General features: G+C 47.9%; 1 protein-coding gene across 3 annotated transcripts in view; it reads right to left on the reverse strand.

Moving 5' to 3' along the window:
• The window catches only part of NMNAT2 (nicotinamide nucleotide adenylyltransferase 2), a 189,704-nt gene that overhangs the window by 29,377 nt on the left and 134,281 nt on the right, over positions 1-26,046 (reverse strand). For all 3 annotated transcript variants that reach the window (XM_032318373.1, XM_032318372.1, XM_032318374.1), the window contains 3 exons: positions 5,159-5,247; positions 4,365-4,432; positions 2,256-2,334 (listed from right to left, as the gene is read on the reverse strand). In XM_032318373.1, the coding sequence (XP_032174264.1) occupies positions 2,256-2,334; positions 4,365-4,432; positions 5,159-5,247 (236 nt within the window). The remainder of the gene's footprint in view (positions 1-2,255; positions 2,335-4,364; positions 4,433-5,158; positions 5,248-26,046) is intronic.

The raw sequence follows: 26,046 nt of genomic DNA on the forward strand, positions 1-26,046 counted from the left end.
TGTTCTGCGGGGTGACCTGTCCCCTCTGTCATGTTCTTGACGCGGGACGGTCCCAGCAGCAGACAGCCCCATCTGGGAGCCTGCCGAGGCCCCCCCAACAGGCTCTTCCCCGCCTGCTTGTGGCTGCTGGAGGAGAAGGGCTGGCCTGCCTCCTTTTTCATTATTTCACCTCCGGAAAAGGAAGCGCCACATTCTCGTTTAGCTGAGGAAATGCTTCCTCCCGCTGCCTGCACGGCGGGTCCCAGGGGACTTGTTCTAGGTAGAGAAGAAAAGGGCTGGCTGTGTGCCCCACTCTGCCCTCATCACCCCTCCGCGGGCTCTCACGTTCGCAGAGACCCTTCCAAGCATGGGCTCGGGTCACCTCTAAGTAAGCCCTGCGTCAGTCTCTCCAACAGGTCTGCCGTCCACGCCGGGAACACCGGCCTGATGGTAGAACAGGAGCGATGGTGCGTCCCCCACCGCCATTGTAGGCAGGGGTCCTGGGGACTCACATTCTCTACCGGCCTGTGTCACTGGAAGGGCTGAGCTCCTGGCTGTGCTGCTCTGGCCCAGACTCCCGCCTCCCGGCATGAGTAATCGAAGGAGGGTTCGGGAAGCCCAGGCGTTTGGAAGAAAAACAGTGGGCAGACTTCATGGCTGGTACAGGCAGGGCTCCAGCACGTCTGCAGGGTCCCAGATTCCTCCTTTCCATCACGGAGCCCGAGGCTGCCGTGTGATCAGAAGGCACACAGGCCCCCACGGACCCCCAGCTGATGTGTGGTGTGAGGCATAAACTGATGTGAAGTCCCCAAGATTTTAAGGATGTTTGTTAACACAGCGTATCTTAGCCTCTCCTGACTGATACAGTAGGACAGGAGGGGATGCCTACTATTACTGCGGGGGTTGAGACCAGCACAGGGAGCTGGTGAGTGCCCCTCAATGGCAGAGTCCCTTCAAGGGGATCAGAAAAGACTCCGGATGCCTGTAAAGGATTCTGAAGAGGGAAGGAAGGGAGGTGCACTGTGTCAGTTCCAAGGGGGACAAACCTAGCAGATGAGGCAACAGCTCGCTAGAGCCCGCCCTCTTCCTCTTCCTCTTCTTCTGGACTTCCTGGAGGGTCAGGAGCCCAGAGCTGGCCCCGTTGGTGGAGTGTGATGCCGACGGCTCCCCAAGGAGCGGTTGCTGACACCCGCTGACGCAAAACACAGATGGGCGGCCGCGCCCCCTGTGTCGGAACAGTGCCGTCCAGACTGCCGCTTGCGGCTGACGAGGGCACCGTGACAGGGTCGGGGTGCTGACTCTGGTCTTGGGCAGTCAGGCTTCTTGCTACGGTGGCTCTGCTCTTCCTGCCGTCGCTGCCGAGACCGAGGGGCCGCTGTCGGTCTGGGAAGGATGCTTTCCTCACACTCTGGCCAGTGGGGCTGGGGGGCATGGCTCTTGTTTTAACCTGGTCACCAGCTCTTCAGTGGCTGCAACCTGAGCACAAGCCACAGGCTCCCATCCAGGGGAGACACAAAACAATGGCTGTGTGTCCTCAGGTAGATTGGCTTACCTCTCTGGGATTCCTTTTTTTTTTTTAAAGATTTTATTTATTTGACAGACAAAGATCACAAGTAGGCAGAGAGAGAGGGGTGGGGAGGCAGGCTTCCTGCTAAGCAGAGAGCCCAATATGGGGCTCGATCCCAGGACCCTGGCATCATGACCTGAGCCAAAGGCAGAGGCTTTAACCCACTGAGCCACCGAGGTACCCTTCTGGGCTTCCTTTTGTCCACTCATATAAAAAGGACCAGAACATTGCCTGCCTTGGAACTCATGAGAGGACCAATGAGAGTGAACAAAGGGACAGCGTCTGGCAGCGGTGAGGGGGTCTCGGCCACAGCACCTAGTGCTGGAGTGAGGGGACTGGCAAGTCCATTATAGATGGGGGTGGAGCCCCCGGATGCTCGTCCCCCCACTCTCCCCCATGCTCCTCTGTGCTCCGCCTTCCCGGGCCAGGTCTCCTTCCCTCCCCACTTTCTGAAGTCTGTTCTCACTCCCACCCTGGGTTTGCTGTCAGAAGTTGAAAACCAGCCCCTGTCAGGTTGAGCAGGGGGGCAAGGTGGGGGGCAGCCTCTGGTCCGACTCCTTAACTGGCTGCTCTCCTTCCTGCTGGGGGACCTGGTCTCCCACCGCTGCCCGAGAAGCCGGAAACCGAACCAGGTCTGTAGGCCAGCAGCACTCTTACCGGGCCTGCCTGGTTTCGGGGGCACCCGCCCCCCTGCCGTGGCCCAGCTCACCTTCATGAGGTCCCGATGGTGCTCCAGCACGCTGCACGTGGTCTGCCAGGTGTCCTGATAGCACTCCCAGGGGTCCACCCTAACAGAACCAGAAAGAGGCTTCCCACGGTTTCCATTCTCACACTCATTCCTCACTGGTCGTTTCCAGAGCCTGTAGCTCAGGGAGCGCAGCAGACTGGCCTCTGCCGCATACTCAGATCCCAAATCAGATCAAACGTGGGCTTGAAACACCTTCCTACACCTCAGTTTCCTCCTCTGTAAAACGGGAGGAGTACGGGGCTTTGGGAAAGTGATGTTTTCTTCCTGTGCCACTTTTCCCACCTGTAAAAATGACGATGTGACTCTCTTGTGGGGTTATTAGAAGGGCTCGATGAGTTTCATAAACAAAGTGCTTAGTACAGAGCCTTGCTCTGATGCTTCCCCACACAATGGAGATTTTCCTCTGGGCCCTCGAGGATTGGGGTAAGGATTCAAAGCCAGGCCCTCATCGAGTAGCGGCTGCAGATACCTGAATTGGGGGATCCGTCCCTGTCTGCCTCCCTGTGCATGGGGGGGGGGGGGCCGTGCCTGTCAGACTGAAGGGCACAGCCCCGCCCGCTGGCCAGCCCCTCCTGTGCAGGGGAATGTGAACCGAGCCTGGAGCTGGCCCAGACCAATGCCTTGTTCAGGCTTAACCGGCAACTTAATGAGCTGCTAAACTGGGAGATTTCTCAAACATTTTCTTAGCAGTTGAGCATTCCCTGCCCACCTCCCACCAAGCACACATACCGAAGCTTCCCAGAGGTAAGAGCTCCCGGGCTGAAAACCTTGAGAGTCTTGTGCGGCAGGCCCTCCCCCCACCTCTGACCACCACCCACCTGCCCGCAACAGGCTCCCCCAGGGCCGGAGGCCCCGCCCCTACCTCTAGAGCCACCTGAGCTTCCCTAGTGACCTCAATTCTTGGAATTCTGACCTTGCCCAAGCGCTTGCAGCAGTGCAGAGCCAGCAGGAGGTGCTGGGGAAATATTTGTTGAATGAATGAAGCAATTCTTTCAGAATCTTCCAGTCACATCCAAGCAGGAACAACTCCTGCCCTGTGTCTTCCCCCACTGGTCCCCATTTTCCCCAGGAGATCCTAAGCCACAGTGTTACAAGGGCTTGTTTCTTTCCCTGACGTGACCGTGGACAGGCTGTTCACACTCAAACCCCTTGATTTCTCTGGGCCCGTTTCTCACCAGAGAAAAGGCAGCTGTGTCTCCCTGTATCTCAGGGGTTTGAGAAAGTCTCTGAGGTACAAGTGTTTCTCACACAAATCACTGCTCATGACTCGCAAAGATCCCAATGTGATTACGGTGGTGGCTTCCCTTCGCCCCCTCCTCCCCTCACTGTGAGGTGAGCTTCCCTTCACATCCCTCCCTTCAGAGAAACCTCTAGGTGCTGCTTATTTTTCCGTGGGGGGAAATTACAGTACAAATGGTGTGCCATTATTTTTTTTTAAACGCCATTTTCTCATGCAAATTATAACTGTGGGAACTTGGGGGAGTGTAATTAGCATAATTAGTGGAAGCTTGCTTTAATTACACGGCCAGCGCGGCACATAACGGTGTCTGCCATCTTCGGGCGGCCGGCGCCCAGAGTCTGCGGGACGGGCAGTGCCCGCTTGCTGGGAGCCCCTCGGTCCCACGCTCAGCCCGGAGCCCCAGGAAGCCCGAGTTCAGGAATGGGAAATAAGGAACCCAGGGAATGGTTCCTAAAAGGAAGTTTGAGATCACAGGAAGTATAGGGGAGAAAAGTGGAGAGGCATTTCGGATTTCCTGGCCAGGCCTCACCCCAAATCCAATGATGTCCAGGAATACTCCTGGATCCAAATGTCCCAGAGCAGAGAAACACTGCAGCTTCCCTCTTGGGTCTGCTGGGCCCTACCGCCTGGTTATAAAACCAAGCCGGGTCACCTCCGAAGGTTTGCGTAATTATAGCCTGCCAGGGACTAATGCCTCTTCTGACCTCCCCACCCCTGTGGGATCCAGATGACTGAGGGGACCCCTCCTCTTCCTCCCCTCAGCCCCAGTGACTCCCAGGCCACGCCCCCCCCCCCCGCACCCCCAGGGGCAAGGGCCAGGCCAGCCCTACCTGATCCAGTCGGAGTTCTGCACCGCCAGCTGACACATGATGAGGCGGTGCCGGCTGGACACAAGGCCCTGGGGAACAACAGAGCATCAGTGGGAGGCTCCCTGCAGCCTCCAGGGACCCCACCCCAAGCGGGCTTCTCATTCAAGGGCAGCCTTTCCTCAGCCACGCCGGTGCCCCCCCGCCGCGTGTGCACCTGTCACACTGACGCCCAGAGCGTAGAGGGGACGGAGGTCGGGATGGGCCACTCACGACAGGGTCAGGAGATGGGCCCCTGGGAGGAAGCAGCCGACCCTTGCCCAGCACAGAGACTTAACCCTGCAAACGGGGCTTCGTCTCGAGGCTCGGGCTGCTGGGTGGGCGACTTCCTCGGAGGCCGCTGGGGATGGAGGGGAGATGGCCAGCCCTTCCCTTTCGTGTGGCAGGGAGGGAGCCGCAAGGAAAGGAATTTTAAATCAGATCGTAAGAGGCATGGGCCTTTTCCTCCTGAAATCCGGGAAAGATCTGTAACCCGCCGCATGTGTGGCATCCGAGCCCTGCCCCGCTCGGCGGTCCGCGGGGGTGCGCGCTCGGGCTAATGAGCGCTGCGGGCGCAGCTGTTCCTCCCCGCTGCCGTCCGCACCCACCTGCGCGGGGCTGAGCCTGGTCCAGAGCCCGGAGCAGGACACCTGCTACCAGGCATGTGTGTTTCCAGGAAGTGTAGCCCAGACGGCCTTGGGGCAGCTGTGTGCCCTAGGAGCCATCCATGGGGTCAGAAAGGGAGGGTAAAGGAGCAGAGAGGCAAAGGACCAACCCACCTGTTTTCCGTAGGAGTCGTGGACAGGAGAGACAATCCCACCAATCACAATAAACCTTCCAGTTTTGTGCAGATAATCCCTGGCTCTTTCTAATTAAGAGAAGAAAACCTCACGTTATAAAGATTCGGAAAGGTGTGGATTAAAGGTGATCGATGAAATCAATACGTTCCGCTCTGCAAGGTTTATTGCCTTACATCTCTCGCCATTTACATGGAAAGTGCCAACCTTCCAAGTTACCTTGGTGATTCAAAGGTTATGGGATGAGATTCTGGCCCCCAAAGCAAAAGGATTTAGAACCAAGGGGATTAATCCAGTTTAAAAGGTCCTCTGCTGGACAAGTCGGCAGCTTAGAGGGATTTAGAACAAGCACCTCACTAGAAGCCGTTTGAGGGACAGACTGGAATTTACGCCTATGATCACTTGCGGAAATTCTAAAATGGAGGAGTGACTTAAAAGGAAGAAAACAAGGAAGAAGGAGAAGCAGCAGCCGCCACCTTCTTATAATATCAAAGGTGGGCTGATTGCCTCATCTCAGAAGAGAACCACCAAAACAAGTTTAAAGGCCTTCCATGTAATTAAGGAGAATTAACAGGAAAGCCATCGTTATGGTTGATTGAGAGAAGTTCAGTCACAGAAAAGCCTTTTTCCCTTTGGAAGGAATTCGTGAGGCTGCTTTTTCAAATTTACCAGACAAGCCCGATGTCTTTTCCATGAGAAAATTTAGAAAACTAGGAAGGGGAGGAAAATTTTAGTTCTCATTTGAAGGGGTTCAGTGTCAAACCCAGCAGGGCCTGAGCTTGTACCGGGGAGGATATGTGGTATGGATTTATTTCGCAGGCGAGGGATTCTGTTCACGAAGGGGGTCTTGGGGAGCAAGGCTGGCTGTGTAGTTTACAAGCAAGTGCCCAGGACCTCCTTGCTCCTCTCTTAAAACTTAAAAATAATTCTCATCACATTTGCCTTTTTTTTTTCTTTCAATGCAAAATCTCTCCATTTCTTAAAAAAATAATTAACAGACTTTATTTTTGAGCACGGTTTTGGATTTAAGGAACAATGGAGCAGAGAGCGCACAGAGGTCTATACATCCAGCCCCCACCTTCCTATCTCCCCCCGCCCCCCACCGTTTTTCCTATTATTAATATCTTGCATTAGTGCGGTTCATTTGTTACACTTGATGAGTCATACTGACACATTACTATGGATTAACTATAGGCCATAGTTCCCACGAAGAGACACAGTGTTGTACAATCTGTGTGTTTCGACGAACGTATAATGACATGTAGGCACTGTTGCAGTTACGTTGCGAACAGTTTCTCTACACAGAATCCACTGTGATTCCCGCCGTTCATCCGTCTCCCTGGGTGCACAGCTGCTGGTAACCACGGATCTTCCTACCATTTCTCTGATTTCGCCCTTTCCAAAACACCGAGTGAGTTGGGCTCACACACTACGTAGCTTCTTCAGTCTGGCTTCTTTCACTTAACGGTATGCATTGTGGCTTGATAACTCAATTTGTAAATTGCTGAATAATAATCTGTTGTCTGGATATGTCACAATTTCTTTATCCATTTGTATTGTTTATCCATTCAGCAACTGAAGGGCGTCTCGGTTGCTTCCAGTTTTCACTGATGATGAATCAAACTGATAGAGCATTCATGTGCAGGTTTTTGCGTGGACCTAGTTTGCGACTCGGCTGTGTAAACATCTAGGAGGGCAGTGGCTGGGTCAGACGGTGAGAGGACATTTGATTTTGGAAGAAACTGCCAAATTGGCTTCCAACGTGATCATTCCATTTTACATTCCCACAAGCAACAGATGAGCGTTGCTGCTGCGCCACATTGTTGCTAGCATAGGGAATTACCAGGTTTTTTGGATTTTAGCCGTTCTAATAAGGTGTGTCACCTTTGCTTTTTTATTTTTTATAAGATTTTATTTATTTATCTGAGAGAGAGGGAGAGGGAGAGAGGGAGAAGCAGGCTCCCCGCTGAGCAGAGAGTCCAATGCGGGGCTCGATCCTAGGACCCTGGGATCATGACCTGAGCTGAAGGCAGACGCTTAACAACTGAGCCACCCAGGCGCCCCTAACCTCTGCTTTTTTAAAGCATGATATTACTTTACTTGTTTTCAAGAAGTCTTATTTTGAGGCCAAGGACAAATTGAAATCCTTATTAAAACAAAACAAAACAGGGGTGCCTGGGTGGCTTAGAGGGTTGGGCCCCTGCCTTCGGCTCGGGTTGTGGTTTCGGGGTCCTGGGATCGAGTCCCATGTTGGGCTCTCTGCTCGGCAGGGAGCCTGCTTCCCCCTCTCTCCGCCAGCCTCTCTGCCTACTTGTGATCTCTCTCTCTGTGTCAAAAAAATAAATAAAACCATTAAAACAAAAGGAAACGAAAACCCTTTTATTGGGACGCGCTCCATACCATCCCTCCCCTCTCTTCTCTTGGCCCTTCATACTCCAGTCTTCACTGAGATCATTTACATCTGGCCCTTAGCTGTCGCCGAGTCCCGCTGTTATAAGTCAGAGCCTCCTTCCTCCCCCATCCTCCAAAAAAGTGGCCTCTCCTTACTCTGCACCCCCAAGCTTCTCACTGGAAGCCCCACTCTACCTCACCTCTACCTCGGTCCAGCCTGCCTGCGCTGTCCAGCAACTGCCTTGACTGCACTTACAGCTCTGCTAGGTCCCTGTGCATCAAGTTCAAGGGGCCTGGCCGGAAAATTGTTTCTGAAAGTGTATGCCTTCACTCCTCTTTTGCACTGAGTTCTTCAAAGCCAGAGATTTTGCTGTAGGAGGTCCCCAACTTACAGCTAACAGAGATGCGCAGTTAACATACATGTGAGAAGCAAGCTCGGTATAAGATGATTGGCCTTCAAACAACCTTGACTGGACACATTGCCATCTGAAACACCGCTGCCTTAAGAAAAAAAAGCTGTAATCCACATGTGGTCCAGTCGTCACCCATCCGAACACATCTTGGGTTCTTAAGAGCCTGCATAGTGACTCCTTAATTGACCAGTGGATGCTTAACACACGTTTGCCTAGAAGACTCATGTAGCGATTTCTGCTCTTGTCCTTCTAGAGCGTCCTTTCACTGGGCCATCTTCAGTCAGAGAGCCGCCCACTCCATTCCTCAGACCACACTCTAGACTCTCCATAGGAAATACATTGCCCCGAAGAACCTCATCACCTTACAAATGTTACCCTTTGCTTCTGGCCAACGTGAGGGGCCACTTCTTCTGGCAATTGATGAGGGAGCAGGAGGCTGGCTGAAGACAAAGCAAAAGCTGGCACATTGCACCCCTCTCCACCTGCTCCCCTCGGTAATGTGTGTAACATTCCTCAGGCACCTCTGACCTCCATAAACAAATAGTTAACTTGCAGAGATCACAATCCTGCAAGACAGTCTCCCTTGGTTTACGAATGTCCTAGAGATCTACAAAGAAGTAACCTTATCAATAGCACAATTTCCAGAGGCAAATAACTCAGTTCCTCAAGCCCTAAATAAAGTTAAATTTCTTCTAAAACCAAATCTCAATAACAAAGACGCTTGATAGCAGGAATGTGATTGGCTTGCCAAAAGACAACATTGATCAAGCCTCAAGTCCTCTGGTGTCCCAGCACCTTACAGGCCCTCTTTAGCATATGAAAGCTCCGTTGAAACCTCCCTTCCCCTCACCTCCCCCCAACCACAAGGTACCTAACCTGCCATCTCTCATAACCCGGGGCAGCAGCTCTTCCTGCCCATGGGTCCTGTCCCTGTGCTTTAATAAACCACCATTTTGCACCAAAGATGTCTCAAGAATTCTTTCTTGGTCATCCGCTTCGGACCTCAGCCCACCAAACCTCACCTAGGTTCTAGAACTTCTTCAGCAATGCTCCAAGTTTCACTATCTCACAAAGAGGCAAAAAAATTTTTTTAAGATTGTATTTATTTATTTGAAAGAGAGAGCACAAGATGGGGTAAGAGAGGGGCAGAGGGAGAGGGAGAAGCAGGCTCCCCTTGAGCAGGGAGCCTGACATGGGTCTCGATCCCGGGTACCAGAGATCATGACCTAAGTCAAAGGCAGATGCCTCACCGACTGAGCCACCCAAGCACTCCTCCAGAAGAGGCAATTTCTGAAAGGAATAACCCTAACCCTATACCCTAGATGAGGATACTTGATCTGAAGTAGTTAAACCCAGAAGAGGCATGATTGTGATGATGTAATCAAATCAGTTCAGTTGTTGAGTACAAAATACCATGATCGATCCTGGAGGAGTAAGAGGATAAAGGTGGCTTTATTCATTATTCCCCAAAGTTTCACAATAATGGAGATACAGAAAGCCATACTGATGGATCTAATGAGAGAGGAGTTCTACAGTGGCTTTCAGTGTTGCTGGAGTACGAGCCACAGTGAGAAACACAGTTCATGTCCCAACACAATACGCATCTATGTATACAGGTAATTAACTGAAACAAATGTATTACAATCCCCTTAACTACAGCAACGCACACTGATGGTTTCCATATATTCTATTCTAGGAATCATAAATTTAAATAAGAACCTGGTCAAAATCTACTATTGGGTGGCAACCTATAGTTTGAACAACGCTGTGCTAACATTGAAGTGCTAAGGGCAGGGGGGAAAGGAACAGGAGAGATTAATTCTGCCTTTCCGAAGCGCGCTTGACCACTGGTTTAGTCTTACCCGCTGGGTTGGTCTGGAGGTCTGGAGGCCTGGTAGTGGTGAGGATGAGGGAGGGTACTAGTCACTAAGCACGCTGGAATGGAACTTCTCAGGGCCTGAAAGCCAGGCCAGGGACTATGGTCTTTATACCAGAGATCAGTGTTTGGTCAATGTGTATTCTGTGGACGGCACTGGAATCACCAGGAGGAGGCTATTAAAACAGACTCCTAGGTCTCAGTCCAGAGTTACTGAGTCAAAATCTCTGGGGTTGGGATTTAAGACACTACATTTTCAGGTAGTGTCTCTGGGTGATTCTTTTCTTCTCTGAAGTCTGAGAACCCTGGATGTACGTAGGCGACAACCATAGAGTTGAGAAGTAGAGACAATACAGAATCATTGAAGGCTATTAACAGGGAAACGACATGATCAGAGCTGGGGTGGGGGGAATCACAGAAGGGGGTGCACCTGGGTGACTCAGTGGGTTAAAGCCTCTGCCTTTGGTTCACATCATGATCCCACCGGGGTCATGGGATCGAGCTCCGTGTTGGGCTCTCTGCTCAGCAGGGAGCCTGCTTCCCTTCCTCTCTCTCTCTCTGCCTGCCTCTCTGCCTGCTTGTGATCTCTGTCTGTCAAAGGAATAAATAAAATCTTCAAAAAAAAAATCACAGAAGGGATAGTGAAGGTGGTGAAAAATCCTATCTTAAGTAAGCTAATCATTCCTGGTGGGAAATTTGGGGTCAGGTAATAAGGGATGGAGGAGAGAGATGACCCCTCCAAACTTCCCAGAGTATGTCCAGGGGCCACAAAATAATAGGATTTCCTTTTCTTTTGAGACGGTTTTGTTTGCTTTGCTTCTCGGGTTTTGCAGTTGGATGTGTCAATGCATGTGTCATCAATCTTTCGAACTGTACCTTCATGATGTATGAACAGTACTAGGTTTTATACTCAGTGATTCACTGGTTGCCTCGTTACCCTCTAACTTGAATGTGATGTCCAGCAAGAAAGAACTGGCACCCAGCTAAACAAAAGTGGCCAGGAACAGCTACAATTATTCTCTTCCTTGTTTCCCATAGAGATTCCAAAGGACTGAAGAGTCAGCCTAATGACATCTAACTCAGGAAGTGTGGTTTTGTGGGCTGAACTTGGAATCAGAAGATGTCTAGATCTTGGGTAAGTCACTTCATTTCTCTGAGCCTTAAGTTTCCATACCTGTAAAATGCCTTCTTTGCAAGGTTGCTATGAGAATTGAATCAAATTCTGAATATTAAAGTGCATCACACCCACATGGTTTCACTGGGGAATTGTCCTAAACATTTAAAGAAGAATTAAAACTAAAGCCATGGATGGATCTAATGTAAAACATGGTGATTGTAGTTGATAACTGAAATGATTCTAACCCCCACTTCCAGTATGTGTGTGTATGTGTGTCTGTGTATCTATTTCCCACACCACAAAGCAATTCTGAAGACACTAGCAGGCATCCTACAATCCAACTAAAGTCTGACACTACCTACCTAGAGATAGTATCCACTCCCACAGGTTAAGGATTCAGTCCTACAAGACTGCCTCCTCCCTTTCAGCTACCAAATTGCAAGGCCAGGTTGGAACCTGTACTTCTGGCCAAATGGCCACCTCTATTGGTTTGATTAATTTGTGACAGCAGCTCACAGATCTCAGGAAGTTCATTTACTCACTAGATTACCGATATATTACAAAGGATATTAAAGACTACAGATCAACAGCCAGATAAAGAGATACCTAGGGCAAGGACCTAAACAAAGGAGCCTCTGCCTTTGTAGTTTTGGGGACTCATGGAGTTTGGGATCCAGAATGAAGGTATGTGGAAGCGTCTGTCTCCCCAAACCAGAAGCTCTCCAAATGTCTTCCTTTTGGGGTTTTTATGGAGGCTTCATTATATTGGTGTAATTGATTAACTCATTGACAGTTGGTGATTGATTCAATCTCCGGCCCTCTCACCTCCCCAGAAATCAGGAAGTGGACTGAAAGTTCCAACTCTCTATTTATAGATGGTTCCCCTGGCCACCAGCCTCCATCCTTAGGTGGTTTCCAAAAGTTACAACATTAACATAAACCTCTCTGTGGTGGAGAGGGCTTTGTTACGAATAACAAGACACCCATTTCACCTTTATAGCTCTGAAACATTTTTAGGAACTGAGAAAAAGAGACCAAATATTATAACAAAAGATGTTTTTCTCTTCTTGCTCAGGGAATTTCACAGGTTTTAGAAGTTGTGGGTCAGGAACTGTGGATGAAGTTCAGAATATATGTTTTTTACAAATCACAATATTGCTATAACATTGTATAACTGAAATTTGCTAAAAGCGTAGAACTAAAATGTTCTCGCACACAAAGGAAGAAAGACAGAAGAAGGAAAGAAAAAAAGACACAGAAGTAAATATGTGAAGTGGCCCATGTGGTTTATGAACTGGATGGGTAGAGTCCTTTCACAATGTACATGTTTATCAAATCACTGCACCGCACACTTTAAATATCTTACATTTTATATGTCAATTATACCTTGGTAAAGCTGACATTTTAAAAAGTGACACAATTCTAGGGTCTCTTGCAGAAGATTAAAAAAAGGGAACATTTTCCAATTTATTTCATGGAGCTGGTGTCACCCTGATACCAAAACCAGGTAAAGAGACTAGAAAATACGCAAAAACCAATAGCAGAATATTAGCAAATAGAATCCAGCTACACATAGAATAATACACCATGACCAACGGGCATGTATTGCAAAGATCCAAGGCTGTTTCAATATCTGAAAAATCTGGGTGCCTGGGTGGCTCAGTGGGTTAAGCCTTTGCCTTTGGCTCAAGTCATGATCCCAGGGTTCTGGGATAGAGCCCCGCATCGGGCTCTCTGCATGGCAGGGAGCCTGCTTCCTCCTCTCTCTCTCTCTCTACCTGCCTCTCTGCCTACTTGTGATCTCTGTCTGTCAAATAAATAAATAAATAAATCTTTAAAAAAACCTGAAAAATCATTTAATGTGATCCCCCATATTAACAATCTGAAGAAGAAAAGGCACATGATTCTATCCAAGGATGCAGAGAAAGCAGTTGACAAAATTCTACATGGATTCATGATAAAAACTCTGAAAACTAAGAGTAGAAGGGAACTTCCTCAACATAAGGGACATCCTTAAAGACCTACAGCAAATATCACACTTAATGGCAAAAGACAGAATGCTTTCTCTCTAAGATCAGGAACAACACAGGTCCATCTGCTCTTACCACTGCTATTCAATATGGCACTTGAAGTTTTAGCTAGCTCATAAGGCAAGAAAAAGTAAAGGCATAGAGATAAAAAAGATTAAAAAGAAAAACTATCTCTATTTGTATAAAAGTCTACTTAGAAATCCGAAGAAATCTACAAGGGAATTCCTAGTATTATTAAGTGGGTTCAGGGGGTGCCTGGGTGGCTCAGTCAGTTGAACGTCTGACTCTTGGTTTCAGCTCAGGTCATGATTTCATGGGTCATGATCTCAGGGGTGGTGAAATTGAGATCATGTGTGTGGGGGGAGGGGGTCTCTGAGGAGACCCCCACAATCTGTGGGGAGATTGCTTGAAGATTCTCTCTCTCTGCCTCTTTCCACATTCTCTTTCTCTCTTTCTCAAATAAATAAATACTTTAAAAAATGAGTTAAGTAAAATCATAAGATCAACATAAGAAAATTAATTGTATTTTTTAAAAAAGATTTTATTTATATATTTGAGACAGAGAGAGAGCACTAGCAGAGGGGGAGAGGCAGAGGGAGAGGGAGAAGCAGATCACCCACTGGGGTGGGAGCCTGGTGTGGGACTCCATCTCACTACCCCAAGATTAGGACTTGAGCCGACACCTAAGGCAGACACTTAACTAACTGAGCCATACAGGCACCCTTTATTAATTGTATTTTTATGTGCTAGCAACAAACATGTGGAAACTGAAATTAGACTACTTATAATGACTCAGAAAAAAATGAAATACTTAGGTATAAATATAATAAAACATATACAAAATTTGTGTTAAAAACTACAACGTGCTGATAAAAAGAAATCAAGGAAGATGTAAATAAATGTAGAAACACACCATGTTTATGAATTAGAAGACATAACCAAGAAGATATTAACGGTCTCCAAACCAATAAATAAATTTAATGCACTTCCTATAAAAATTCCAGCAAGTCATTTTTGGTGTAAATACTGACAAACTGGGCACCTGGGTGACTCAGTTGGTTAAGTGACTGCCTTTGGCTCAGGTCATGATCCTGGAGTCCCAGGATCAAGTCCCGTATCTGGCTCCCTGCTCAACAGGGAGTCTGCTTCTCCCTCTGACCCTCCCCCTTCTCATGCTCTCTCTCTCTCTCTCAAACAAATAAATAAAAATTTAAAAAAGATACAGACAAACTATTTCTAAAATTTATACAGAAGGAACCAGAATGGTTAAAACCTTTTTTAAAAAAATAAGAAAGTGGGAAAAAAGAAAATATGGAAATCAACCTATCCAAATTTCAAGTCTTTTTATATAGCTATAGTAATCAAGACTGTGAGGTATTGGCAGAGAGGCAGACACATAAATCAATGAAACAGAATAGAGCCTAGAAATAGCCCCACATACAAACGGCCAACTGCATTTTGACAAAGGTGCAAAAATAATTCAATAAAGGAAGGATAGTCTTTTCAACAAATGGCACTGGAGCAATTGGGTGGCTATAGACAAAAATAAACAACAATAAAAAATTCTAAATCAGGGGCACCTGGGTGGTTCAGTGGGTTAAACCTCTGCCTTCAGCTCAGGTCATGATCTCAGGGTCCTGGGATCCAGCCCCGCATTGGGCTCTCTGCTCAGCAGGGAGCCTGCTTCCCTCTCTCTCTGCCTGCCTCTCTGCCTACTTGTGATTTCTCTCTCTGTGTGTCAAATAAATAAATAAAATCTTAAAAAAAAAAAAACTAAATCAACCTAAATCTCTTATCCCATAGAAAATTAATTCAAAACGGATCATAGCTTTAACTTATGTAAAATATGAACTTTCAGATGAAACTATGGCAGAAAACTGGGCAGAGGGCTTGGTGAAGACTCTGATATGACACTAAAAACATGATGCCCAAAAGAAAAAAAAACAATAAACAGGACATTCACAAAAGCTTTTGAAAGACCCTGTTAAGCCCATGAAAAAATGAGTTATGGATGGGGTGAAAATATCTGTGATCCACATATCTGAGGCCTCATATCTAGAATATAAAAAAGACCCTCGAAGCTCAACAGTAAAACAAAACAAAAAGAACAAAACCCCTAAAGATCCAATTAGAAAATGGGCAAAAGACAGGAGGAGACATGCCCCCAAAGAGGACAAACAAAGATGGCAAACAAGCGTAGGAAACGATGTTCAATAGTACTAAGCATCATGGAAATGTAAATTCAGACCATGAATTCACCAATCAGAATGACTAAAAGAAAAAATAATGATGACACCAATAGCTGACAAGGGTGTGGAGAAACCGGATTCCTTCTACACGGCTGGTGGGAATGTCAGACAGCAAGCGACCCTGAAAAAGAGTTTAGCAGTTTCTTTAAAAAACTAAACTTAGGGGCGCCTGGTGGCTCAGTGGGTTGGGTCTCTCCCTTCGGCTCGGGTCACGATCTCGGGGTCCTGGGATGGAGCCCCGCTTCAGGCTCTCTGCTCTGTGGGGAGACTGCTTCCTCCTCTCTGCCTCCCTCTCTGCCTGCTTGTGATCTCTGTCTGTCAAATAAATAAATAAAATCTTTAAAAAAATAAAATAAAATATTAAAAAAAACACAACTAAACATAGGCTTTATCATATAACCCAGCAATGGTACTCCAGGGTGTTTTTCCAAGAGAAATAAAGACATGTCTGCGTAAAAACCTGTACATGATTACTCATATCCGCTTCATTTGTAGTATCCAAATGCAGGAAATAAATGAAACGTGCTGCTTTAGGCAAACTGTTAGACAAACAGTGGTATATCCCTACCCTGGAATACTGCTACTTAGCAATAAAAAGAACAAACTAACAATTCATGCAACAATTAAGATGATCTTCAGATCATCATGCCCCCGTGTGAAAACCAATCTCAAAAGGTTGAGTACTATATGATTCCATTCACATAACCTTCTCCGCAATGATATAGATTAGTGACGGCCGAGCGTTAGGGATGGGGGTGGGGACAGGGCAGGGAGGTGGTGTGACTCTCAAGCTACAGGGCTCCAGGGAGAGCCTTGCAGTGAGAGACCAGTTCTGTAGCTTCACTGTGTTGGTTACGTGAATCCACACGTGTGATGCAATGGCATATAACTATATATCCACTTTATACCAATGTCAATTTCCTCACTTTTGTATTGTATTGTCAATACATATCATGTAACCAATAGGGGAAACTGGGTTAAGTTCGGTACATGGGAACCCTCTGTACTATCTTCTCAACTTCCTATAAGTCTATCATTATTTCAAAATGCAACATTTTTTAAAAAGCTTACAGTGTACTACAGGGCACTGTACAATATTAAGGTGGCACTGTGCATATCCAGGCAAATGACAAGCAAACTCATGGGGCTGGATGCTTCTGGAATGTCTGGAATCTCTGCTCATCCTTTCCCATTTTTGTTGCTGCCTGGAGTCCAAGATTTGGGGTTGTGATGGCTTTGGGGGGACTGTCTGAAGCAGTGTTTCTCAAACTTTGATGTGCCCCGGAGTCTTCTGGGGATCTTGTTAGAGGCAGACGCTGATTTCCGTGGTCTGAGTGGGGTCTGAGATCAGGTCTGGGATTAGGGTGAGTTGAGAGGGGTAGGATCGCTCAAGTGTAGGGTCAGATCCTGTCTTCATTTCAAATCATTTTATTTTGTTCATCATAGATTTTTGGCATTGATTTTGCCTTTAAAAAATGTTATTTGTCTCCATTACTGAGTTCTGGGGTGCTCCCTGAACTTTTGCACCTGAGGGAGGGAGCTATCGTCTTTGGCCTCACACTACTCCCAGCCCCGCCCGAGAGTCAGCATTTCTAAACAGTTCCCAAATGAGACCAGTGCTACTGGTCTGCAGACTCTATTTTGAATAGCACGGGACTACAGACAGGAGGGGCAGCCCCTGCAACATTAGGGTACCCACAAAAGCAGCTCTCTTCCCTCCCCAGCTCCACCATCACCTCCACTTAGCATGCTGAGGGCATTTCTGGACACTGGCAGGTAGTTCGCTGGCAGAGCTTGGCTAGGGCCCTGGAATTTAATTTCATGCCAGGTTTCCCAAGATGTGATCTATTTTTGTCCCTCAGCTCTGCCCCAGGAACAGAGCCAAATCCCTCTAACATTTTCTACTCAGGTCCAACCCGCCCTCCATCTGGTCTACCTTCCTTGCTCCCGTACACACACAAGGAGGAGCCCAAGGCCATCGGTGGCATTGCCGTGTCTTGCCCTCAACACCCTGAGGACCCACCATGTCTCCCAACTCATTCCAGGCCACTTTGAACCAGGTAAATCTCTGCTCCTGACAGCCTGTGATAGACATCCCCCCAACCCCGGACGGACACAACCCAGATGATCTGTCCATTAATAATAATTCAGGAGACAGACATGTCTCGTCTGCCTCCTGGCCACTCAGTGAAACCAGCTGATGTGTGTAATCTACTCTCCTCTTCCAGAGAGTTAATGGAGGAAACACTGTGGTCAGGGCATCGATACTAACTCAATTTTTCCTTTTCAGCTGCAATTAGAAATGACCCTTTCTCAGTTGTATTCACAACTGGAGCTGCCTGAATTTTTCCTCATTTGTGCATTTCACAAAGGTGATCTCGGTTTGTAAACATTCTAAATTTTAGAACACTTATTGGATACTAAAGGAAGGAACCAAGTAGGGTTATTCCTGCCCAGGGCTTGAAAATGGTTCTTCTTTTACAGGAACCACCCCTGTGGCCTACCACACTGAACCCTGGGCATTCCTTAACACAAATTTAGTGAGAACTTACTGAGTTCAAGGCTCTGTGCCAGGTGCTGTGGGGCACATAGAGAAGTTAGACACAGTCCCCACTTCCAAGGATCTTGGGGTTTTGATACAGGGACACAGGGTGCTCTGCTTAGATGACAGGTAAAAGCTGAACAAGCTGCACCAGTGAGGGCTATGGGACTTCAGGGGGAGGGAGTGGTCCCAGTGCGTGGCCTGGGAAGCTTTCCTAGAACTTGGGAGACTTGAGCTGTGTCCTGAGAGCAGAGAAGAGGAAGTGTATTAACTGGGTCTTTTTACGTTTCTGTTTTCTGAGGCTCTGACATCTGGGGCCATGCTGATCCTGGAGGGGCCAGCCCTCCCTGAGTTAGCCAGTTTCTAGAAACTGGACACAGCTCACCCTAGAGCACGCCTTTCAAATACAAACTAACCAATTCAGAGCCCATACCCCCATGCTCAGGGCTATTACATACCTGCCCTCATCACCCCGGGGCCAGATACCAGACACCTAGGGACAGCTTCTATGTCACAGAGCCACTGAAATTAATCAAACTAGCCAATCAAAAGCCTGATGACTCTTCCTCTGCTTCTTCCCTGCAGTAACTACAATAAAGCTTCTGGCCCCTGTTTCCGGACTCCCTCAGCCTCCTGACCGGTGCTTCCCCATGTGGTCCCCCTGTAGCATGGACTGTCCTCTCCTGGGATCTGTGAGTATCACTATCTTTTCAGGGACGCTCATCTCCAGATCTGTTGGCTTTGCCACACCCAAATAACATAAAGCCCATATTTTAAAATAGAAGGAAGATGGGGCCCCTGGCTGTCTAGTCAGCAAGTGTCTCGCTTCAGCTGAGGCATGATCCCAGGGGATCCTGGACCTGAGCCCAATGTCAGGCTCCCTGCTCTGCAGGGAAGCCTGCTTCTCCCTCTCCCCACTGCTCATGCTCTCTTTCTCTCTCCCATCTCTTTCAAATAAATAAAATCTTAAAAAAACAAAAACAAACAAACAAAAAAACAACCAGAAGGAAGACACCCATTCTAGGGAATGGGAGCAGATGGACTGAGTCAGGCATGGAGCCTCCAGGCTCCGCTGAGCTCTATGGCTTGACTTTCTTTGCTTGAAAAGCAATGATACCATTTCCATGCCTGGTCACGAAGGGTGTCTCACCCTCCCGCCCATGACCGGAGCACCTTCCTGGATCTCCTCCTACTCCCAGACCCTTCAGTCCCAATGTGTTTGGGAAGCAGGGAGCTGGGTGATCATGTTCCCCTTGGTCGGTGAAACAGTCCAGCCTAAGCCATGAGTGTTCAAGTGAGCAGCCTACTTGAACCTGAAGCAAGTATGAAAAGGAGTATGGTCCCTGACCTTGATCCATGAGTAAGACCATGGGAGCCCATCGGGTCATCCCTGGGTCACCACTGGCGGAGTAGGCTGCCATCCCCCTCTAATAAGTTCAGGCTGGTTATGGACTTAGTGTCCATAGGGGGCAAGTGGCTTAGCCCTTCCCGGAGTTGGCCAGCCCTGTCCCCAGCCAGCCCTGTCCCCAGCCAGCCATCTGCGAACACTCGCCATCATACCTCAGCAGAACTGGCCGGCGGAATGCACGTTCGCCAGCACAACGGCCCCTCCTCTCCTTCACACCCAGGACCCAGGACTCTTAACTATAAGAGAAGCAGTAAAATATGGAACCTCTTGGGATTATGAGAGCACAGCTTTTGTTCTTCGCCTGCTTCCTCCTGGTTCTCTGGCTCAGAAAGGCTACCTTTCCTAAGCCCCAGTCCGGCACGTTCTGCCCAGTGGCTGACCAGAAGAAGATGTGGGCTGGGTGTGGATGCATGCGGGGGTCAGACCGAGGCCCCTGACCAGATTCAGGTGCAGAGCAGCCCTGCAAACCCCAAGAAGCTCCCCTGGACACAGAGAATCCAGTTCTCTCCACCATCTGTCCACTCCCACCATCTGCCCCTGACCACGGGGCACGCACCTCGGCCTGTCTTCACTCACCAGAGAAGGCAGTGCTTCCCAGAATCCCTCACCTACTGGGATTTCCTCTAGTCCTGGATTTTCATCCATTTGTCTGGCTTTTGCAGCCACTTGGACTTGCAAACCTGAGCCCTGTCAGGGAGTCACGCAGTGCGGCACAGTTCCTCCCTCATCCCTGCTTATCCTATTGGCTCCACGACCTCTAGCTGGGAGACCGGGTGTCCCTTTGCCTTCCCCGCTAGGAAATGATTCACGAGCATCAGTTCCACAAGCATCACTTCGGACAGACCATGCTGGGGCGAACCTCTCATGTGTCCCGGCTGCTCTGTGCCACCTCCGAGGTCTGGCCTCTTCATCCGACTCTCCGCTGGAAAAGCTCCCCAGATCCCCGTCCCTCACTCTTTCCAAACCATGCTTCTTGGAATTCACCCGTTATTGAAAACTATTTTTTTTCTATTTATTTCTCCAGAAATAGAAAGCTAAATATATATATGTAAAAATACGGCATGAACTGATTTCTCCTTCAGTGAGACTCATGAACACATGGGAGAATTATCTTACAAACCCTCCGCCTGTAATACTAAATATAACTGGGGGGTGGGGGGGTGAGGGTGGCAGAAAGAGGGGAAAGTGTGGGGGAAGGTAGAAAGAGAAAAGAGCACACATGATGTAACCCCCCCCCCCAAAAAAAAACCACCACCGTGGCTTCCCATTAGTGATGAATCTGTCATTCACATGGAATCAGGCTCTAATTTTAACTACACGTCTGTGATTTCACACCGGACAAACCATTAACCTTTTTAAATACAAGTTCACCATACAGGCTTCTTATTTAGGGGGAATTCAGCCTCTGAAGTAGAGTTTATCCAGGAAATTGCTTTGTCTTTATCTAGTAAAACAAGTGGAAAACATCAGGCAGAGAATCTCACTTTTGGAAAGATGCGGTCCCGCAGAGGTTCTGGTGCAGGGAGCACACGGGATGGAACGGGACTGCTTAAAGGTTAAAGGTGTGGCTTCCCCCCTCGGAATAGGACTGGGGAAACACTGCTCCGTCTCCAGCTTTCTTACCTGTGCTCAGCCTCCCTCTCTACTTTCCCAAGAATCAGTAGAAATATCTTCCTGGATCAAGGGTGCCCCGGCTAGGGCCAACCAACTCTCCAGGCTTGCCTAGAACTTTCCTACTTTCAACATGGAAGTTTCCACAACCTGGTAGGGTTCGTAGTTCCCCTCAAACTGAGATGATGGGTGTGGTGTGAGGAAAAACAGCCTTCCAAAGAAGTCCACGTCCTAATCCCTGAACCTGGAAATACGTCACCTGAACATGGCAAGAAGGACTTTGTAGGCGTGACTTAGATTAAAGTCCTCATCTCAAGATGAGAAGATGATCCTGGATGTTCCAGGTGGGTCTGATGTGATTACAGAGAGAACGCAGGAGGGTCAGACTCAGAGAAGATGTGACAATGGAAGCAGAGAGCAGTGACAGGTTTGAAGATGGAGGAAGGGACCACGAAACAAGGGAGGTACCTGTCCTCTGTAAAGCCAGGAGAGGAAAGGAAGCAGATCTCCCCTAGAGCTTCTAGGAAGAACTATTAAGATAATAGTTTAGGACTTGATAATAAATGTGTATTGCTTTGAACCAGTAAGTTTGTGGTAACTGATTGCAGCAGCAGCAGGAAGCTAATACTGTGGTCACCCTACCCGTCGCTTGAATCAGCCTGTGAGTCACTCCATCCTCTACTGCACGCACTGAACCAAAGAAGAGGTATCAATTCCTACAGAAGTGGAGAGGGGAAATAGGCTCAAAGAAAAGGTATCCTACATTGGACTTGTTCACGGTCGCAGAAAGGACACGGTTTTAAAGTCATTTCACTGGTATTTTAGAATTTTCTCTTTGAAGAGACCTATAAGTAAAGAAATGTAAGATAACCTAGGAACTACCAAAATCAAGTCTTTGAAATTCCTGAAATTAAGTCAGAGAGCCCACCTCACCGGCCATAGAGCATAAGCTTATAGATCCTAGGTTCAAATCCTGTGCCAGGCATGACTAGCTGGGTGACCTTGGGTTAGTTACCCAACTGCTCTGGCTGCAGACACATCTTTAAGCTAGAGATAATATGATCCAACTCACAGGGTTGTGGAGTAACAGGTGTGAAAAGCAGCGTAACATCAGCGCCCAGGACACATTGGCCATGCTTTTCTTTCTCGGGGAAGTTCAAGAACTCCTTTGGGGAGGAAAGTTATGAGATAATGGAAAATAGATATATTGGTCTGTGCCCCTGGTTCTTGGCACAGAGCTCCTAAGACCCTTGTAGGCTGTGCCTACTATTCTTGTATCTGCTCTTTGACCCCCATTCCTGACACACAATTCCAAAACCTCTTGGAACTTCCTGCATGAGAGCAGCGTCTTTTGTTCTAAATGAGATGACTCTTGGTGTTCCTGGATGGGTGCTGGTCACCAGAAAGACCAAGCCATGATCAGAAGCCTGAAACTTTTAGCCCCTTATTCCCGGCCCTCGATCCTCTAGAGAGGGAAGAGGGGGCTGGAAATGGAGTTAATATTTGATCATACTGGTGCGAAGAATCCTTCATAAAATCCCAGTCTTAGGGGCTTCGCAGAGCTCTGAACACAACATGGGGAGGGTGACACACCTGGACTCCGTGGGGACAGAAGCTCCTAAGCTAGGGACCTTCCCAGACCTCACCCTGTGTCTCTCTTCATCTGGCTGTTCTGTATCCTTTACCATATCCTTTACTAAGCTGATAAATAGAGGTAATTTCCCCCTCAGTTCTGGGAGCCACTCTAGCAAGTTAATCAAACCCAAGGAGGGGTCTTTAGAACCTCAGATCTATAGCAGGTTGGTCAAAAACCCAGGTCGCAAACCTGGGCTTGCCCCTGGCTCCTCAGGTGTATGTGAGTAGTGGGAGAGGCGCCCCACTTGCAGGACTGAGCCCTGACCTGTGGGATCCGGTGCTATCTCCAGGCAGATACTTTCAGAATGGAGTTAAATTGTAGGACAGCCAGCTGTTGTCACAGAGAATTGACTGTCTTGGGGAAAAACCTCCACATGACAAGTGACCAGAAATGTCAGAAGCGTGAGCATTTTCTACAAGGAGTAAAGGAGATACCCGGCGAAGAGACTCCCAGTAGGAAAGAACTGAGTTTTTGTTTTTTTTACAAAAGCGAAGGTGGGATAGGAAAAACTGAAAAACTCTTTAAAAAAAAAAAATGCAGCTTGCCATTGTGGGGGCATCAAGTATAAGAAGGCTTCCTCAGGTCCTAATGCTCTTGGTGTCCCCAGTGAGATGTTTTTCGTGGTGCTCACTGCCCCTTGTCCTGCCCTCCCGTAGAGAGAGGACATGTGACCCTCTGGGCTTGAAAAGCCGTTTCTGGAGACTGGGTGATCTCCTCTCGTCCTTAAGTGCAACCAAACAAAGAGTTCTGAGTAATGCCAGAGAAGCCAAGGTTGGGGGTGGGGGCCTGCGGCACCCGGGCAGACTTCGACTCTGTCCAGCCGTGGCTGTTTGGATGATGGATGGGGGAGAAAGCTGCACGCAGGAAATGTCGGGCCGGCTCGCGGCTCTCCAGGCTATCGATCGCGCTCCGCTGGCGGCTGGACAGAGGGGCTTTCTGCCGGATGGAGGAGACCGCTTTCAAAGGTTTCATTGGTCTTCGGGAACTCTCAGAGCTCACAGACGGTTTCGCTGCTTCTCCCCAAGCTGACCTGGAGGCAGGACTCCAAGGGACAGCAGCAGGAAACGATCCTAAAATGGGCTTCAGGCTCGTGGCATGAAATCAGATACCTTTGCTGCACATTCCTTAAGGCAACGTTTTTATAAAAAATGATACTAATTAGTGTCAGTGAGAATGAGGGGAAGTGTGCAGTCTAACACACCATTGGTGGGAGTTAAATTGATTGCCTTTTAGGAAAGGCAATAGATGGTGAGCATCTATGAAAATGACCAATGCGCATAACCGTTGACCTGGCAATTTCACTTCCAGGAATTTTTACTACAGAAAAATCTGCGCATGCGCAGGGAGGTGTGTCCAAAGGATGTTTCACTTCAGCGTTAACTGAAGCGAAGCCCATCAGACAAATTATGGTATATACACCTACAGACTATTACACAGCCATTAAAAAGAATGGAATAGGCCTATTCAGTCTGATATGGGAAGATTTCTAACACAGTGTTAAAAAAAAAGTCAACAATGCATTTTGAAAAAAAAAATTTAAATCACAGAACTCTACCTATAGTATGGTGATATTTGACTAAAGCTATATGACTGTAAAATCATTTCAGATAGTGATGATAAGAGCAGTGAAGAAAATAAGATGGGGAGAGAGGGTGGAGATTAGGTGGTTATGGGTGGGCTTCTCTGTGGAGGTGACGTGGAGGCAGAGAAGTGAATGACAGGGCATCAGCCACACAAGGGTCGGGAGGGAAAGTGTGGCAGACGCGGGGTGCGGTGCCTACAAAGTGCCGAAGGCAGAAAAGTCAGGCTGGTGCTATAGTCAGGGAGGTTGGAGGGAGATGCACTCGGAAGGGCCTTGGGAGCACGGAAGAAGTTTAGGATTTTATTTTAAGCCCTTGGAGGGTTGCAATGTTTGAAATTTTGACTATTTTGCAATTTTCAAAAATCTGAAAGCTCGTTTGTCTGTTGGGTGGAGAATGAATTGAGAGGGAGCAAGAGTAGGGGGAGTGAAACCACTCAGGAGATCCCGAGTCCAGGAGAGACATGACAGTCATGAACCTGCAAATGGCCAGGCCTCCCATCATTTACCTCTGAAGGAGCTACAGTAATCGATCAGCATCTTATGAAAGTGTTGGATAACTAGACATTATTTTAAAAAGTAGAAAGGCCTACATGAAGGAGAGAGAGATATTATAATAGAATTAAATTTTGTGATAACTGATTAATTATGAAGATTATTTTGTGAGGACCATGTTTGATCTGGTCAAATCCCTATGTTCCCCAGAACATGCCTATGTATTCAACAAACTGATATTACATCGTTAGTTAATGAAATGAGTAACAGGTCTGTTCCTCCAAACCTAAGAGTTGAAAGGAGACCCCAAGAATTACAAAAACCTGCGCAAAATTCCTAAGGAAGCAGGAAGTCCCATACTCTTGAGCCTTTAGATGTATCATGCATGTGTTGAAGCATACTTATCTCTCTGGTTTTCTTCCTTTTTTTTTTTAGCTGAAGTTACAGTGCCCCCTAGAAGACCAGATTTGATATTCTCATTCTGATTTTAGGTCCAGTAAGTATTTTTTCTTGGATGAACCTCCTTCTCAGCACTTTCCTGAAAGTACCGGGTGGACACCTGAAGAAGACTCATGGAAATTCACCCTGGGTGGTCCACACAGCTGCTCTTGGAATGTGCAAGATGAGCTTTGTGACCTTCTACCGGGAGGGCTGTTCTGATTGCAAAGAGAGAGACTGCCAGCAGCAGGTAAATCAGCAGCCAACCCGGGAGGGGCCCAGATGGACGCTCCCAAACATTCTTAAGATGCCGTATTTCTACTTATTCAAAGACCTCGGCCAGGCAGTCTGGATCTTACTATCTCTGGGTCTGCTTCCCATACTGCCCTCATCCTGAGACCGCTCTCAAAAACTCCTGTGGCAACGGCCAGTGCAGAATACGACAGTCCTGTGTCCTTAGATCTAGCACCCAGAGAAATACTGCAAAACACATCTTCCAGAATGTCTCACCTATCAGGTCACAGCTGTTTCTCTTTGCCCCATCAGCCCAAGCTGAATCAAACACCTTTAGCCTGTTCTGGTTTCCCAAGAAGACCAGGAAGACCCCATATGGGTAAGGCAGTTCTAGATCAGTTCACACCTGATCTGATTTTGCTCTCCGGGGGACACTCGGCAACACCTGGGGACAATTTTGGTTGTTGTCGTTGGAAGGGGGCTGCTACTAGCTTTTAGCCAGTAAAAGCCAGGATGCCTGCTTAATATCCTACAATGCTCAGGACAACTGCCACAACGAAGAATTATCTGGTCTATCGGTGCCCAGATTGGGAAACTAGGTTCCAGATAAATGAAACAAGGCCTTCGTCTGAAAGGTAAAATGAAACGAATAAGGCAACTACAGGTGGAAGTATTGAAGCCCCAAGAGAAGAAACACAAGGGCATTGGGATTTCAGAGCCCACCTTTCCACTCCTTCTAGCACAAGGAACTGTTACTGGGAAAAGTGACTAAGTCAAATACCATTGTGGCCAGAAGGCCCACAGGATGGAAGGATTGCCAAGAGATCCAGGAGGGTTGTAAGCGATGGGTC

The sequence above is a fragment of the Mustela erminea genome, chromosome 17 (assembly GCF_009829155.1).
Source record: "Mustela erminea isolate mMusErm1 chromosome 17, mMusErm1.Pri, whole genome shotgun sequence".
In the NCBI taxonomy this organism is placed as follows: domain Eukaryota; kingdom Metazoa; phylum Chordata; class Mammalia; order Carnivora; family Mustelidae; genus Mustela; species Mustela erminea.